This window comes from Carassius auratus, unplaced genomic scaffold (genome assembly GCF_003368295.1).
Source record: "Carassius auratus strain Wakin unplaced genomic scaffold, ASM336829v1 scaf_tig00214548, whole genome shotgun sequence".
NCBI classification, from domain to species: domain Eukaryota; kingdom Metazoa; phylum Chordata; class Actinopteri; order Cypriniformes; family Cyprinidae; genus Carassius; species Carassius auratus.
The window spans coordinates 113846-132206 of record NW_020527703.1 but is presented as its reverse complement, the minus strand read 5'-3'; the positions used below and the strand labels follow the sequence as shown (position 1 = coordinate 132206).

The 18361-nt window shown below is 39.3% G+C and overlaps 1 protein-coding gene across 1 annotated transcript in view; it reads left to right on the top strand.

Moving 5' to 3' along the window:
• Positions 1-891: 891 nt before the first annotated feature.
• The window catches only part of LOC113092292 (protein turtle homolog B-like), an 86465-nt gene continuing 68995 nt past the window's right edge, over positions 892-18361 (top strand). The window contains exon 1 of the mRNA XM_026257872.1: positions 892-1256. Coding sequence (XP_026113657.1) covers positions 1193-1256 — 64 coding nt within the window. The 5' untranslated portion in view covers positions 892-1192. The remainder of the gene's footprint in view (positions 1257-18361) is intronic.

The window sequence follows — 18361 nt, the reverse complement described above, 5'->3', positions numbered from 1 at the left end:
GAAATGCAATGGACAAGATAACTTTTCAGAAAACAGGTGACAGAAAACATTTTGAATTATCAGTCAATATTTAAAGTTTGGAAATCAGTTTTCAGTTTGGACATTATGAGCTATCACTGTATGGAAAAGAGCTCTGTTAAGATTCTTTAAAAGTTCTCATTTTTTCCCAACTGAATAAAAACCAACAACATGTGGGTTAGGAATTACCCCAGGACAAACAAATGACAGAATTGTAATTTTGGGGGTAGTATTTTTATACATTTAAAATGTTAATGTTGTATTCTTTATCGAAATCATATAAAAATATATTGCACTCACTGGGGGCACAATTCCTTCTATGAAACTATTTATTTATTTAGGTGCAATGCAAAACAAATTACCTACAGTAAAGTTTGGTACTAACTATCCACTATCCAAAAGTTTTACAGTATCATATCATTACAATGCTTTATTTACTTGCCTCCTTAGAAATAGTTTAGAGCTGGAAATTGGGTTTAGCCATGAGGTCACTAACAAGTGACATCACTACTACCAGAGAATTCAGTGTGACTCCAGATTCATATCTCAATATAACGCGCGCATTGCAACTGATGGCATGAAATGGGAATGACGCATAAAGGACAGGTTGAGGATTTCCCCCCCACACATGAAAGTGTGACGTCTTCCACCCCTCCGCGCCTTTAACTTTCACAACACGCGAAGCCTTGTGCCTACGTTGGACATCCGAAAGGCTGCTTACACGACTTTGCTTTTGCGCATGATACTGCGGACCCGACGCCACTTCACGCTCCAACTCACCTTGAAACGCGGGTGCTCTCCGATTTTACATGGAGAGCGACGGGGAGGCGACCAATCCCCGCCCCGACGCCTCCCCCACATGCCAATGAAATTCGAGCGGAGGCGGAGCTAACAGCTAAATTGTCACGGTTGGTTTCACGCTGACAGTGCTATCAAGCCGCGTCTGGCTGCCGTGCGCTGGTGCAGGTGCTCTATTTCATCGAGAGAGGATGCGAAAGGAAAGAAGGGGAGGGAAAGAATGAAGGGAACCGTCGGAGAAAAGTATGCAAGGCATGAATAAAAGGGTATCAGCAGCTGACAGTGTGTCTAACGTCCAGGAGCTCGGCTAAGAATGATTTATTGAAAGGGGCACTTTGAGATATGATAAGGTTTCTCTCTGGTTGGCAATAGTACTATGATTTGGTATGTGGCCACTTTGATAGCAAGTGTATTCAGCACCAGAGGAACAGCTGCTCAAGGTGAGTTGAAGTGCAATTTATTATATACAGCCTTAAGTTTGATAAAAAAAATTTCAGTAGTTAATATTTAATCTTTAATTTATATATATATATATTGAATATTTTAAAGTTAAAAAGATAGCAGTTCTGTTTTTTTTTGTCTAATTATTTTGGATTATATATTTCTCTATATTCATAAATAATATTGCTGTGTCATTGGTTAGTGACATTTCTGTTGAAGTGCTTGTTTTCAAATAATCTGGTCTTGCAAAACTAAAGGGTTTGAGCTGGTGCTTTTTTATTCCATCCATTTTCACCTGTTCTTCAATCCCATTAGCAACTTTTGGCTTATTTACTTCATATTAAGTAGGTTCTGTCAAATTAAAGGGTGTGATCTCCACAAAGTGAACATTTTGTCATGATTTACCCACCAAAAAAGAGATGGTACCATTGGATATTTGTGGTAACTGAGTCTGTCATTTTTTGTAGCATGTCCTGTATGGTTTGCAACCCTTATGAGATTGAGTAAAAGGTCATTTTCAGGTGAAATATAATTTTAAATTCTGAGAATATACATGTGGACCTTTAAGTACACATAATGGTGATACTGTTAAGTATAACTGCTCAATAGTGTTTTATTAAATCAGTTTTTTTGGCTGAATGCTGTATTAGTTATTCATTTTTGAATATATTAGACCTTGCAGATGGCTTTAGCCTAGTTCTCACAAGAGAACTTAAAAGGAGCCATCATAATTGTAATCCAAAATGTGTTCTGTGCATCTGACTGACCTTCTGACTAGTTGAAATAAGTGGTGTGTCTTTATTTCAGATGTTGGGTTCATGGACTCACATAGCCCTGCATTTTACAGTTTGTCCACAAGAGGGCTGCTAACGTATAGTGAGGAGAATCCAATCTTGGGTCACGTGAGAACTTTTTCATAGCATGAAAAAACTTTGAATAGTTATGCATTTCCCACGTTGATAGGGCCATTATACCAGTTTCAATTTATGGCTGTAGACGTAGGTGATATTTAACCCTAATTTTTATGTATATAAAGCATAACGTGATTATCTTACCTTGCTAAACTTGAGCTGTGTCATTCACTTTATGTGACAGTGAGACATGTTTCACCTTGCTGTTCTGACTGTGCACTTTGCCACATACGCTCAGTGTCTCCCTCCTGTGAGCCAAGAGTCATGCTGAACTACCCCAGCCCCAATGCAGCTCTCTCCCTGCCCTAACACTTGCGTCTCAAGCTGTCAGCTGGCAAACAGGCCCGCAATCACCAGCTACAAACCTGGCCAGGTGCCAGATCTCTACTTTGTTGCTCTATCTAAACTTGGAATCAGCAGACTGAGAGCCATGAGCTGATGTATTGCTCCGGGTAGGCCCTCGAGGCTCAATACTAGCTGACCTCGCTGAACTTGTTGAGACCTCCAGCAGTCCACTTCAGGAGCAGGCCATCTTCCCTCATGATAAGAGCTTGTGCCTAACAGCTGTCCCCTTTAAACTTGTTTTGCCAAATCAACATGTCTGTTCAGTTGTCATTTTGGCAGGCGCTCAAGATGTTATTTTTATCTAAATTTATCTAGATGCACCAATGAGGTTTATAATACCAGGAGAGATCAGATCGCATTCCTGTTCATGTTCATCAATTTCATAAAAAACTTGTTGACCCCAATCTTCTTTGACATTTTCCACATTATTATATTATATTATATTATATTATATTATATTATATTATTTTATATTATATTATATTATATTATATTATATTATATTATATTATATTATATTATATTATATTATATTTTTGGAAAATTACCTTTTATTCTCCACAATGCTATATTTACAGCATATACCAGAAACTGCTAACAGGCCATGTTAACCAGCTACTCCTTGATTTGAACAGACAGGATGTTATTTGAGCTGATGTGGATACATGGGAAATGATTGTGATTTGTTTTAGCAATTAGCACCTGCTAGCAGACTAGAATCTGCCACGTTCTTAACCCTTGCATTGTTGATATAGCTGCCCGCTGGAAATGGAGAATGTAAAGAATGCTTGCTCTCAATTTTTGTATCGGAGTCTATGATTCATGGAAAGCCTGGTGGAGGATGGCCTGGGGGGGGACCTGACAGGTCTTTTTAAGCAGTGTTGGATAGCACTGGATGTCTTTTCCAACAGTCATTACTTCTCCTTCATCTTCAGGCTGTGATGGCTTTACCCTCATCCTAGTGGAATGATAAGAGTGTAGGCCTCTTCCATGTGGAAAAATTAACAACAAACAAGCTGCCTGTCATCGCATCTGGATGGGTTTCCAATTTTGGATGGGTCGATTTTATAGAGACGTTTCTGTGTTTTGGTGGTATTACAAAAAAAAAGAACCCACAAATTGCTATATATCAACTCACTGGCTCTCTTGACAGATACTTTTGATGTCTTGTAATTATGATTTATAATGTCAGCTATAATCCAGCCAAATCCATGGCAGGCGTTCCAGTCAAAGAATTGAAAGCAGCTGACTTACACTGATTGTATGGAAAGCTGCAGAACATGAACCACAGAGGGCACAGCTGAGGCAGCCAATTTCCAAATGCATTTTGTTGGCTCCAGTGATTCTGAGTGAGGGGTAATGCTTTGGGCTACAAAGAACAAAGTTGAGTTACAACTATTAGAACACAAAAAGTTCTTTATTTTACATTTACTTTTTATTTGTTTTTGTTTTGTTTTTGTTTTTTGTTTTTTTTGGGGGGGGGGGGGGGTTTGGCTTTTGCCTTTATATAGGACAGAAAAGTAGAGGGGCAGGCAAGCTTGAAGCAATAGAAGAGTTTGTCTTATTCAGAAATTTTGTGGATAGAGCTTTTCAGAACTGGATGTGTCTATTATCCACAGACTCATTCAGCTGTTAGGAAGATGAATTCTGGCCATTACCTGAGCTTCTGTCTTTCTTAGTTAGAATAAGAAAGTTAGTTTGTTAGAATCTTCCTAAACAAATGGTACAGTATGTTGAACAATTGGTATGTTATAAAAAATCAGCACTGTACATCTCCGTCCCTCACAGCATCGTTTTTATTACTGTCAGAAATGAAATATGGTGCTACCCTAAGGTCTGTATCTTTAAACCCTGGTCTTGATTTTTTTTCTTAATATCTTCCCCAATGAAATCATTTACCACACACATCCTGTAGAAACCCCATGAACCTTGAGTGCTCTAGCATCAGTTTTTCACCAAAGGCAATTCTGCATCCAATTGATGTGTGGATAGAAAGTAACTGCTGGCCACTGCTGGCCCAGGGCGAATGGCTCGTTTCATAAAAGTCACTAACCCTTAAATGTCAATCAGCTGGTATTTTGGCCAGCATTGACTCAGGTCCCCCTCCCCCAAATGCAGTCTTCCTCTTTCTCTGTTGATAGATGCATGCAAGACAACACAAGATGTTCCATATATAGATACCTTCAAAAGAGCCCTGTGGAATTTGGTTAATTATGCATGACTTAGCTCTGGCATTGAAGTAAAACAGTATGTTTCTAAATCAAGCTCATCAACAGCTGAAAAACCCCTCCCATGTTGGAGAAAACATGTCAGGTACTCACTGACTCCATTTGGGTGTCATCAAAGATCTAGATTTTATACAGTAATGTAAAATGATCAAGCTTACATGTATGCATTTGGTAGACACTATGATCCAATGTGACTTTTACATTGCCACCACCACTTAAAGAACCTAGTTTACCTTTTAACCTTCTCTTTGGGTTATTTTATGCATGTATCGTCCACCCTGGGAATGGAAGAACTGGGTTTTTTTCATGAACTGTGTGTTTAGTAAGTGGAAAGCAGCCTCTTGGTTAAAGTAAAAGCTATAGCTTAAAGTCTACTTTAGCACTGTGGAAATCACTGAACAGAAAGCCTCTGATCTGTAAAGAATTGAGAGCATGGGCCTATTGATCGATACACTCTTTGCTCTTGTTCAGATCTGCATCTGTGATGTGGCCACAGCCTACAGCACACCAGAAGGATCACTAGTCATCTCAGAGGGCCATTGCGCATGGAGAACCTTGTTTGTGTGTCGTTTGTGGATGATGCAATGCAGCGATATCTTGAAACACTTCCTGATTTCACAAACAGAAATGTTCCTTTTTTGATTGGCATGATTGAAAATGATGACACTCAAGGACACTTGGAAGATGGTACTCCGTTAGTGTGGTGAGATTGCTGACTAATGGAGGAGTGATGCTGGGCGGAGGTGTTTAGTCTGACTCAGCGTCGGGGGAGCAGAGGGAGATTCATGATTCAGCACATGGTAGAAACGTGGTATGAATTATTTGGTGGTTCAGAGATTGAGTCAGTGGAATATTATAGGATGCATTAAATTAATAGTAAAGGCATTCGTAATGTTACAAAGTATTTTTATTTCAATTATATGCTGTTCTTTTGAAATTTCTATTTTTTTATTATTTCTATTTAACACAATGTATTTCAGTTACCTCAAAAATATTAAGTAGCATTGTTTTCAATATTGATTATTTATTTATTATTATTTTTATTTTTTTTGAGCATCAAATCAACATATTATAATGATTTCTGAACAATCATATGACACTGAAGACTGGTGTAATGATGCTGAAAATCAGCATAGACATCAAAGGAATAAAATTGCAGTTTGTGATATTTCGGTCGTTTTTTTATTTGGTGCAGCTTAATGTATTTATTATGCAATATATGATTCTAAACTAACAATCAGTCTTATTTTGTCTGTACACTGATGGCTAAGATTTGAAGTATGGACAGTATATCAGTATTGTTGGCTAATTTTAGAGATTTTTTAAATTTATTAGCGTATATCAGCTACTTGGATATTTAATGGTTTTTATTAAATGCTCATTTCCTAGTCTTAAGTTAATTTTTAAAACACTAATAATTGAATAACTCTGTTAAATTAACTTTGTATAAAATCTCATAATAATAATAAAAAAAATGTATACTGCACTTTATAATGCAGTGATGCCTAAATTCCCTTTTAGCATTGATGACCGTGTTTAGAAAAAATGACTGATTTTAGTGTTTAGTAATTAATTTATTTTGTCAAAATAGTATAGAATGAGATTTCAGTGTTGGCTGGGCTACTCAGCATGAGGCTGCATAAACCGTGGCTGATTAGGACAAAATCTCTGAGAAATATGGAAAAGATCTGTCTGTAATGTTATCACTTCATGTCTGCTAAATACACAGTGTCATACAGGACACCATCCTCATCGAGATGCCAGACTACATGTGCGCTCTCAGATCCTGCTGTATCGTGTGTGTCAGAAAAAGCTGCTGGACTTCACAAGGAATTGACAGAGATGTAGAGAGCATGTGTGAGCGTGTGACTCCGCTGACGTGCGTGGGCTCGGCAGCCAGCCAGCCAGCCAGCGTACTGATCGCCTCTCTCCCCGTCCCCCATTACCGGACTGCTTCCCCTTGCATCTCATTTTTCAAGCTGTCCATTGATGGAGCAGACTCTGCCTCCTCCCGCCCTGCTCCACCACATCCATTAAACATTCATACTCTGGCCATGAGATACTTCAGTACTGTACCCCAGGCTCTCTTCCCAGGATACTCTCTTTCTCGCTGTTGCCGCCCCTCTCGCTTTTCTCCCCAGCCCTCATTTTTCTCTCCTCCGCTACCATCCTTCAGAGGGCAATCAATTCTGAGTGATCACTATCTGTGCATCCATCCCTCTCAATCTGTCTGGCTGCACTATAGATCTGTTCAAATTAGATTCATCATTCGCCACGAGTCCATGTGTTTGCTCACTGTGTACTGCGGCAGAAGCCTGGCACGGGACGTGACACAGGCAGGATTCTGACTGTGATGAATCAGGCCCTCCTGAACTGCCTCTTCTCCTTCTCATGCTATGGTGCCTATATTTGATAAACTTTTCCCTTCAAATCCAAACTATCCAACCTTCCACCCCAATCATACACCTGCTTCTTTCGCTAAGAAATCAACCAGACCACTAATAAGATTTTAAGGAAAAAATTATACTAATTAAAGGGGCTATATATGATTTTTCAACCACTAGATGTCACGTAGGAGCACTACATCTCAAACCAAAAGAAACATGCACTTTGACCACACCTACACCCTCCTTTTACCCCCCCCCCCCTCTGCAACAAATTAAGAAAATAGGATATATAACGAAATTGAGATACCTTCGGCTTTTGTGAACAATGTCAAGTGACCTTCAGCTTTTGTGAACAATGTCAAGTGACCTTCGGCTTTTGTTAACAATGTCAAGTGACCTGGTAACCATTATGCTGTAATTGTAACACTGTCCACATGTTAATAATGTAGCTATTACAATTTATGAGTCAAATTGGATCCTTTAGCAGCTCAAAGGGCTCTTCATCTCAGGAAAGCCAGACCAATGTTTATTCTGGTCTTATATTCCTCTCTTTGTCAAAGGCCTTGTTTTCTTTTCTTTTTTTACAGAATAACATGTTTTTCTTTGGAAGTTGCCATTTAGTAGAAAGCTCCGTACTGTGGTCCACCATCTTGCTTTTAGAGAGTGGTGCGGGAGGTCAGTCCCACAGTCTACTTATAAAGGGAGATAGCGCCAACAGTTTAAAAGGAAAGGTGTTCACATACAGTATCAAACACACCCCAACTAACACAGATGCTCGACACATGCACAGAAGAAATATTAATTCTTCTGTAGTGTTTGCGGAAATTTTTTTTCTTTTAATATCTTCGCCTCACACAAGCTCTCATCAGTGTGCGCGTCTCATTGTTTCTTTTTCCTCTGTGAAACAGCAGGCTGGGTTAGTAGCCACCTTGTGGCTTATCATACACATAAAACCCAAAGTAACATATTCCTTGGGTTTTAGTTCCATGTTTAATATTATATCATTTATTATTATTATTATTTTTTAAAGTAAGGTTACATTATGATGAAGTACTTACAGTGGAAGTTAGGGATGTAACGATTCACCACGAGCCAGATGAAAATCGATACAAACATGTGACGATTCAAATCGCTTGAGATGCTAAACAAATCGCAGTACAGTTGGGGGAGGATTTTATGTACTGTAGCATAGTTTCACAAAAAGTCAGAGCATTCGGTTTTTATTTTAAAATTTCTAATTATATAATTTAGATTTTTTTTTAAACTGCTCATGCTGCATGTTGTTACAGTTGGGTATTTGCTGGTGTAGGAATAAAGTGCTCGAGGAGGGTCTTGATCAAATGAGGAGTTTACTGAACATCGAAGGAGATTACAGACTATATACAACACATTAACATCATTATAACATCAACTGAACTCACATCACATTAGGTTAGGTTACAATAATCACGGACGAAGAACTGAACAGACGGTATTTGAGAACACAGGAGGTAATCAGGGAACTGGAGACAGGTGGGGATCAATCAATTAACAAAACTACAACAGGAAGACCAAATAAGGAAACAAAGTTCATAAACATTACAGTTCGCCCCCTCCCGGAACGGTGCGTCCTCGCACCGCAAGAGGAATACCAGCGGAGGGAGGGTGGGGGTTCTGGAGGCGGGCATTGGGCAGGCAAGGGGCAGGCGAAGAGGGAACAAGGAGCTAGGAACCAGTGCGGAGTGGATGGAGGGAGGAGCCAGGGAGGAGCCCGGAGCAGGAGGAGCCAGATGGTCCTCCAGAGACCAGCCAGGATGGAGATCCACAGTGGAGTCAACGGCAGGAGGAGCCATGGTGGAGAAGGAGCCGACGACACCAGGGGGCCGACAGATGGAGACTGCACCGGTGGGTGAGGAGCCCAAGATGGAGCAGCACAGCCGCGGAGCCAGGGTGAAGCCGAGGATCCGGAGGGCGGAGCACAAGACTCAGGCAACCAAGGCGAAGGCAGGGCTCTGGAAGACCACTGCAGAGCCGGATTAACTGAGGATGGAGGTGGAACCAGAGGGAAGGAGGAGCCTGACAGAGCCGGAGGGATGGAGTGACGAGGTGAAGCCAGAGGAATGCAGTCCAGAGGTGGCGGATGGTCGACGACTGACCAAGGTGGAGCCGGAGGGACTCGGTGGAGATGAGGGAGCTAAGAGCCAAGGCGGAGCCGCTGGGTCGAAAGACTGAGGAGGAGTCCAGGGCTCGGAGGCTGGAGGCGGAGACAGGGAATCCACACACCAAGGCGGAGCTGGAGACTGGAGGTCCTGCGGCGAACCACTGTGCCCAGATGGAGGGGACTGAGGGTGAGCTGCGGGACTGACTGGCACCAGCAGAGGTGAGGTCGAGGAACTGGCTGGTTTAGGAGGAGATGAGAGAGGGAGGATGGGAGGAAATACAGAAAATTCAGGGCTGGGCGGAACCAGCAGAGAAACAGAAAATTCAGGGCTGGGCGGAACCAGCAGAGAAACAGAAAATTCAGGGCTGGGCGGAACCAGCGGAGAAACAGAAAATTCAGGGCTGGGCGGAACCAGCGGAAATGGAGCAGATGAACTGACTGGAGGAGGTGAGAGCGGGAGACTGAGAGGGTATACAGGAGGATCAGGGCTGGATGGAACCAGCGTAGAAACAGGGGATTCAGGAATTACCTCCATAAACCAGTCCATAAGGTCCATAAATTGCTCCATACAACTTTCAGAAACGATATACAGCTCACCCTCAGTAGTAGAAGTGTGGCAGGGCTTTCCTCCACGCCCTCGATCTCCACTAAAACTCCCACGACGCACGTTGTTGCCGGCTCACACACCTGGCCAGTCGTGCTCTCGTGGTCCTGCTACCATTCGGCGAAAGGCTTTGGCTCTTCGGCCGCGGTGGGCTCTGGCTCCATGCTGCGTGATGGCGTGGTTCGGGAGTGGGGCTGGAGATATCCTCTTCGGTGGTGCAGATGGTAAATGTGGATCCATTTTTCTCGAGCACCCACTCCACGAAGACGGCAAAATCCTCTCGGGGACCGTTCGCTGGTAGGCGTGCCTTACACCGCTCGCTCAGGCCGGTGTAATAGAAATTAGAGAGCGAGCAGTCGGGGAAGTGGGTAAGGCACGCCAGATCAAGAAAGTCCCTGGTATGGTCCTCCAGCGAACAGTCCAGTTGCTCCAGGCATAGGAGTTGGAATCGCCATTCCGGAAGAGGGATGAGAACAAAAACCAAAAAGAAAAAGAAAAACGCAGCTAACTAAACTTTTTTGGTCCGTGATTCTGTTACAATTGGGTATTAACTGGTGTAGGAATAAAGTGCTCGAGGAGGGTCTTGATCAAATGAGGAGTTTACTGAACATCGAAGGAGATTACAGACTATATACAACCCATTAACATCATTATAACATCAACTGAATTTAAATAAATAGGTTACAATAATCACGGACGACGAAGAACTGAACAGACAGGGTATTTGAGAACACAGGAGGTAATCAGGGAGCTGAAGACAGGTGGGGATCAGTCAATTAGCAAAACAGAAAGACCAAATAAGGAAATAAAGTTCATAAACGTAACACATGTATTCAGCATCTTTGTTTGTACTGTGATTCAAATGCAGTGGTTGTCTATAATTTTGAATGGAAAGAGCACAGGCAAAGCCTTTGTTTATGATGACAACATTTTTTGTCTTATTTATTTGACTAGATTTATTTTAAAATTTCAATTTAGTTTCGTTATTTGACATATATCTGTTTCACAAAGAAATGTGCAGCATTTTGTCCAAGCAATAATAAAAGGACACCTTTTCATTTATTATTTGTCTTAAATCTAATTTTGTTTAAAAAAATTGTGAGAAAAATGAATCTTGAAATCAGTATCGTGAATTGAATTAAATCGTGAGCTGAGTGAATAATTACATCCATAATTTTTTATGACATTTAAAAGCAGACATTCTTTTTAGGTTTATGCATTATATTGTCAACAAAGTTGTAAAATTTGATATAACATTGAACAGAAAAGGTGAGTGAACAATTCTTCACATTTATGGCTATACAGCCGAAACAGTGAGTATTGAATGACAGTTTCGTCCTATTCACTTCCGATGTAAGAACCAACTTTTTTTTAAAGAGAACTGGAAGGAGAAGTTGTATTAACATAATGCCACAAATGCTTTTGATTAAGCTTAATTTGTTTTTGGAATGTTCCTTTAATGTAGTGTAACGATCGTGACCCAGAGAGACACAGGGAGAGAGAGAGAGATCCAATCGTAGATGTCTTTATTAAGGGATAATCCAAATAGTAGTCAACACAAGCCAAGGTCAAAACCAAAAAGACAGTCCAAAATAAACAAACAAAGGAAAGGGACAGGAAAATGAACTCGGGAAACGAGAGGACTCGGAGGATGAGCAGACCAGGAAGAATCTCGGGGGACGAGAAGGCTGGATACTCGAAGGGTAAGGACTCCATCTAAACAACAGGAAAAGACTGGTATTTATAGGGAGGCTAATGACGATAAAGTGACTGTACCTGGTGCAATTAGCAGGAGTGCAATTACTGTGATGACAGGACAAGACTAGAGGAATTCTAGTGCCTACGGTGAAGTGCCTAAGGGGAAGTGAGCCCACTAGTGGACACCCAAGGAAACAGAGACTAGACAGCGTGACATGTAGCCATTAAACTGGCTGATTTAAGAGCAGATCAGCAGACTTACTAGACTAGGGTACTGCTTCTTCACAGTGCTGCAGAGCCAGATGGGAGAATGTTGTCAGGAGACATTCGCTGTGCCATCTTGCTGTGTACAAAGTGTGATTTTCTGACAGATTGATACCAAGCCATCTTTTAGCCCCTGTTTTTGGGAGAAGAAAAGACCATGTGTTCTGTGTGTGGAACAGACACATTTCTGCATTGCTAATGTCTGTTGAACAGTGCAGATGAGCATTATCACACCAGATAGACCAGCACTAAACTAGCAGCATGGAAATTCAAGCTGGTCTAAGCTGAGACGTGCATCTGTCCAAAACTGCTACTTTCATTGGACCAACAAACAATTTTGTCTGGAAACAGCTTACTGACTGTTTAGCCAGTTGCTGTAACAAATGAAAACAGTTTGCTGAGCTAGTTTGCTACTGTTAGCATGTTTTCTGGTCTGTCTTGTTCTCCAGAGTGCAGTGGAATGAACTAAAGCATGCGGAAAGCATACTAGGTGCACACAGTGAAAAGGTGAAGGGGAGGTAAACAGGGAATTGCTGTCAGATAGAAATAGAGAGATATATTGCCAGAGAATTCAATTGCTGCTTATATAATGCTAGCCATTGCTGAGCATCGTAGGTGTCTTCTGCCATTGCTAATCCAAATGTGCATGTGTTTGGGAATATATTTAGATACAGTTAATTTTTTTTGTCTCAGTTATTTTGGTATTCGATAAGATCAATGACCTGTTTTTTTGAAAGGTGATCCCGGGAATTGCTGTATTGACTAGCACTGCTTTTTTGAGTAAAAATGTGTAAAGAGAAAAGTACAAGAAAATGCCTTGTACTTTTTTTTTTAAATGAGCATTTGTATGTCATCGACATTTTCTGGTTAAAAGCATGGTGCATGTGTTAGCATGTGCAGGTTTCAGGGGATAATAGGTTTTAATCATCCCATCCCAGAAGTACTGTATAGTTTTCCCTCTTTTTTCTTAGTGCACACCATTGAGAAATACATTGTGGGATTTGGATACTTTACTTTATTAAATCCACTCAAATATGCAAAACATTTGTTTTAAGAAGTTTTATTTATTGGACATTTTAACTCTTCATTTTAACTTTTCAAAAAGAAACAAAGTACAATTGTCAGCCATTACACCTTGAGAGACAATTATTCCCTCTGGAAGACATCTTAATTACACTAGAATACCTCATTTTGGCAAATATATTATTCTTCATGGTGAAAACGATTCAAAAATGCATTATGATCAGTGAAAAAGATGAGATAAATGCTCATTATATGTAAACATAGTTGAATATTGAAAAGTATTAGAGTATCGTGTTGTTAACATACTGACATGCTAATTTCAAACCCCTTTAAAATCAGTGATCAATTTGGAGTTTCCCATGCAAAGTGCAATTTTTGAGTTCTGCCTCTGTATTAGAGCATTTGGTAACGATCATTTATGAGATACCCTGACAGTTTGGATGTTACAGAAAGTAACTGCCTATTAAGGTTTTGAAACCACTAATCTTTCACTCCCATATTTCCTACACAGAGCATGTTTAATCATTAATGTGCAGAGATTTTCCAGTAAATTATTTTGGATCTGCTGTTTCAGTTGTAGAATGTGAAAGTAAAGTGACACGCGGCATATGACATCCCATGCTCGGAATACTTGTGCTCTGTATTTAACCCATCCAAGTGCACACACACCCAGAGCAGTGGGCAGCCAATGATGCAGCACCCAAGGTGTTGATCAAGGGTCTCACTTGAGCTTGAGACTTGTACCCACAAACCTCGGGTTACTAGTCTTGCTCTCTATCCATTAGGCCACGACTGCCCCTAACAGTGATGCTGGAAGGCTGCAGATTAATCACTGACTCTTCAGCATGAAAAGTTGCTGACTAAGAGGATTGAATACAGTCAACATTTCCCCAAAAATATAGGATTAGCAGCTGGTGTCTGCCATAGATGCCTGGATATGTGCAAAATCTCATACATTATATTACAGTGCACCCACCATTGTAAGATTTGCTGTATTTGCTGGCAAATGAGCCCAGTTTAGCTTAATGGAATTTCACAAGTGCTTAAAGCTTTTTTAAAGCTTTAAGACCTCATTAGTGGAAACCAATATTTTGTTTCTGTTTCTGCCTGGCCTGTTATTGAGTCAGCCTCTAACGTCATTACTACAGAGTCATTTACACACATGCCTAAAGGAGGAGTGAACGCTGCCTGTGAGAGTTGGGGAGGAAATCAGACTATACTCAGAGGAGTTTGTGGAGCTGGATCTTAATCATGTGGCATCTCTCTGGAGGATAGATTAACCTCTGCCGCCCTGACAACGCACGCTCACAACAACTGTGGGATATTGAAAAGAGAACTGGCAGTGAAACGAGAAATAAGATGCGTCTAACAGTTGTCACATCAAAAATACAAGGGAATATTTTTTTTACTTAACAAGATTTATATGGTATTTTTCAGTGCAGGATTTCAGCCCTCTTTAGCTCATTCTGAGTTTTCAGAAGATCAGGTTTCTTGACCACACAGCCAGCGATTCACCTTCAAGACACCCTTCACATTAAACACACATCGGTTTTGTACATGTTTAGTGCTTCAGTGAAATCAAGGTCCTACTTATTGATGTGCTAATCTACTTCATGCATTGTCCCTAAATGGAACAAAAATGACTCAAAAACAGAAAAAGACACCAAAAACTTTCCAACACAATCAGTTGTGTTGACATATGATCAGTTTACGCCCCACAGATGGTTCAGGTTTAGAGCATTTTTACACGTTCTTATCTATCTTATCATCTTTCTTGTCTCCTGTGTTTCTTCTTCACTGTTGAAAAATCCACCAGCCAGTCTGAAAAAGTGATTGTGCCCCTGCGTTGAACATTGTATGTACACTATATTAATTATATTCTCTATTTCCTTCTCTTTCAGAGCACTGTGCTAGAGGGATGAAAAACATCCAATTAAGTGATTTTCCATCATTGCATTTTAAGTGTTAAGTGTTTAGCATTGTTGTTTTTAATGGTAGGTTAGCATTTCTACAAGCTGAGCCATAGTCTGGAGTTCTCATTGCAGGTCAAATGCAGATGAGATTTGCCAAAGTAATTTCTAGTAATTTGTTTTGATTTTCTTCAGACTTTTCACTGCCATCCGAATTTCTAGAAAACATAGTCTTAGGCATTACTGTATATACAATGTAATCGTTTTGAATCGAATTATATTAAAAAAGAAGCAAATGTGTTAGGGAATATAAAGCAATATTTGCTGGTCTACCATGAAAAGTGCTGTGTCGTTCAGTCTTAAAAGTGCATGAACCTAATGAAAGAAAATGGATTAAACCATTTGTCAGAATTAAGTACTGAATTAAGTATTTTTATGATACTCATGTTCCAATTGGCTTGTGATGCTAAAGTTGAAGGAAAGGACGTTTCTGTGTACACAAACAATAATTTGTGCTCTGCAGTTTACCCATCCAAGTCCACACAAACAGCAGTGAGAAGTGGACAAACACACACACACACACACACACTCACACCCGGAGCAGTGGGCAGCCAATGCTGTGGCGCCAGGGGAGCAGTTGGGGGTTTGGTGCCTTGCTCATTGCTCAGTACTAATTATTTAAAATTAAATTAAAATATAAGTAATAAAAAAGTATTAATGTTATATCAGTAATGGGTATGTCGAACTACTATATTGCCTTTTATTTTTCTAGGTCTCATATGTACAGTACATTTTCTATAGACTGATAAGATCCCGGGATGTACCTCAATGTCAAATCATTCTGGAATGACTTGGCACTTTAGAGGAATAGAATGAAAAGGATTATTATGGGATTACAATTCAAGTTTAAAAGTTATTATGTTGGTGTCAAATACCACTTGGACTTTCTGAAATAATGAATTCTCATACAATATCACAACTTTGTGACAGTGTTGTATCTCTAAAGCACTGTAAAACTGTAGCTTCCAAACCTTTACGATTTATCTATACTAGTGGCAATTTTTAAGTCATTTTTTTAAACTACAAGCTGTTAACAAAACTGTAGCGAGCAGTAGCAACATAGCTAGCTAATTTGAGGAAGCATACTTTTAGAAGTACGAAACAATTAGGCTTTTTAAGTAATTTATGATATTCAACTATAGACTAATTGTAGTCTGGTTGTGCTACACTTATGAGCACTTATGACTGAAGTTAAAAGTAGACCTGTTGAACTAAACCTGAAAACCTTAAAGCAGGACGAATAAGAAAAATTTATTTTGGGGCTTGTACTATATCTTAAAATGAATTCATGTGAAGTTGAATTTGCAGAAGCCATTCCTGTTAGTCTTCAGAAATCATTCTGACTTGGTGCTCAAGAAAGATTTCTTATTATTATCAGTGTAGAAATCTGTTTCTTTCCAGATGTATTGATGAATAGAACAGCATTTATGTAAAATGTAATGCCTCCCTGCTGAATTAATGTATTAGTTAATAAAAATAAAATCGTTCTGACCCCAATCGTTTGAAGTATTATGATATTAGTAGTTAAATCTACATACTAAGGTATATGATAGCTTATTGTTAGAAACAGATCAAAATTGAAGTCATTTTTCAATGATAATTGTTTCCATTCCAATTGAATCAGTGATTTGAACTTGAGAGCTGAATCAGTCTGATTACTAAATGAGTACTTCTGAACAACTGATCACACAATGATTCAAAATGAACATATTTTGGTAAACTATTCATTTAACTCTGTCCAAATATTTCCTTCACGATAAGCATAAAAGACATTACAAAATAAGTGCAGATTCTTTTTGGGTCTTCTTATAGCATCCATTGTATGTAGTCTTATCAATAAATATAGTTTTCAGTTAATTGTTATGAAGGAGAGAGAATTTCAGTTATTTATGGTCTGCATACGCAGTAGAATGAAATAATCTAATTATCAACATTTGAATGAAACTGTAACATTAACGATATCCAGGAATCATTAACTAATTAGCTCAAAATCCTCTGTATTCTTCCCAAACTGTAATCATAAGATTGTTGTAAGTCACCTGAAATCAGAACGCGGCTCTGCTGGAGGAGTCAAGAGCTGGTCGGGACTCAGCTTGGGCAGTTTGACAACAGAGAGACTGAGTCTCTGAGGGTTTTGTGTGAACTCTGTGAGTGATCAATGGCAGGGGTAGTGTGATCCAGCCAAACTAGGTCAAGTCCTTCCCTTCCATTAGAGCATCATTAGTGTTCAAAGCCACCATGATATGTAGTTTTTTTATCAGCCTTGTCAGAATCCTCTGATACAGATGAATGGGGAAGCTACAGCCTATTGTTCACCAAGAGGAGGTAATGTCATTTAATTTGCACTGTACAGCTGAGTTTTTATTCTTTTTCTTTGGATTTGCCCATTTGCAGTCTTTACACCTTTTTCTTTTCTTCCCAAGTCATACACAGACCATTTTAACTTGTCATCGGGTTGTTCTGTCAGACAGTGAGCTCATTCAGCTGTAATTGCACAGTCAGGATCCATGCTGTTTATTTGCTGCGTGTGATTTTTACTCTGCAAATCAGAAATTCTCATCACCACTCATTAGTTACACAACAATCTGACAAGACTTCTGAAATAGTCAGATGCTTGATGGATGCTAACACAGATGCTTGATTCGTTTTTTTAAGCACAACAAACTTAAAAAACAAAAACAAAAAAAAAACAGTGTTTTAAAACTGATTAACATGAATATTAATTGAACAGGTGAAATATGTTAATTTAATGATATTTGTTTGAATGTTCCAATTTTTTTCATGTAGTGACATTGTATTGAAAAAGTATATATTTGTAATAGCCAGTAGCCTTTATTTTGTGTATTTAAAGAACTGCCACAATGATGATAAAACACTTACTGGAACATTTCCTGTATATAGATATTTGTTTAATAAGATTTCAACATTTTCTTGCTATATTGACTTTGTTGCTGGCTGAAATAGATGGCAATATTAGACTATTGGGTGTTGATTCAGAGTTTTCAGAGAAACACACTGTTCTGAATCAAATCCTGTACAATCTCGAAACACTTACGGGTTACTTTGACCTACTTTCCTAAGTGGGATTTTCAAAAGAAGTACGGTGCCTCCAGCCTTCTGCTGCATTTATAATGTTGAGCAAGATCTGTAAAGTTCATATGCTGCTAGATTGTTAATGTATGACTTATATATTGGTGCTTTTCCACAGTATATTTGTGCGAATTTGATGATAAGATTGTTGTACTTGGGCAAAACTCTGAAATCCAGTTTTCCAACATCTACTGATGGCGGTTTTCAATTTATATTATATTATATTATATTATATTGATTCATTTAAAAGCAGTTGAAAATCTAATAAAATATAACAACCATCAAACTTACAAAATGGCTTTTGAAGATAAGTTAATTTTGATGCACGAGATCAAGCGAGAGAGTCAGTTAAATGATCTGATTTTCCTTTCACTTACTACTACTAATAATAACTACACATTAATATCAGAAATAGTGATCTGGATAAGTAGCTGGCTGCTAATG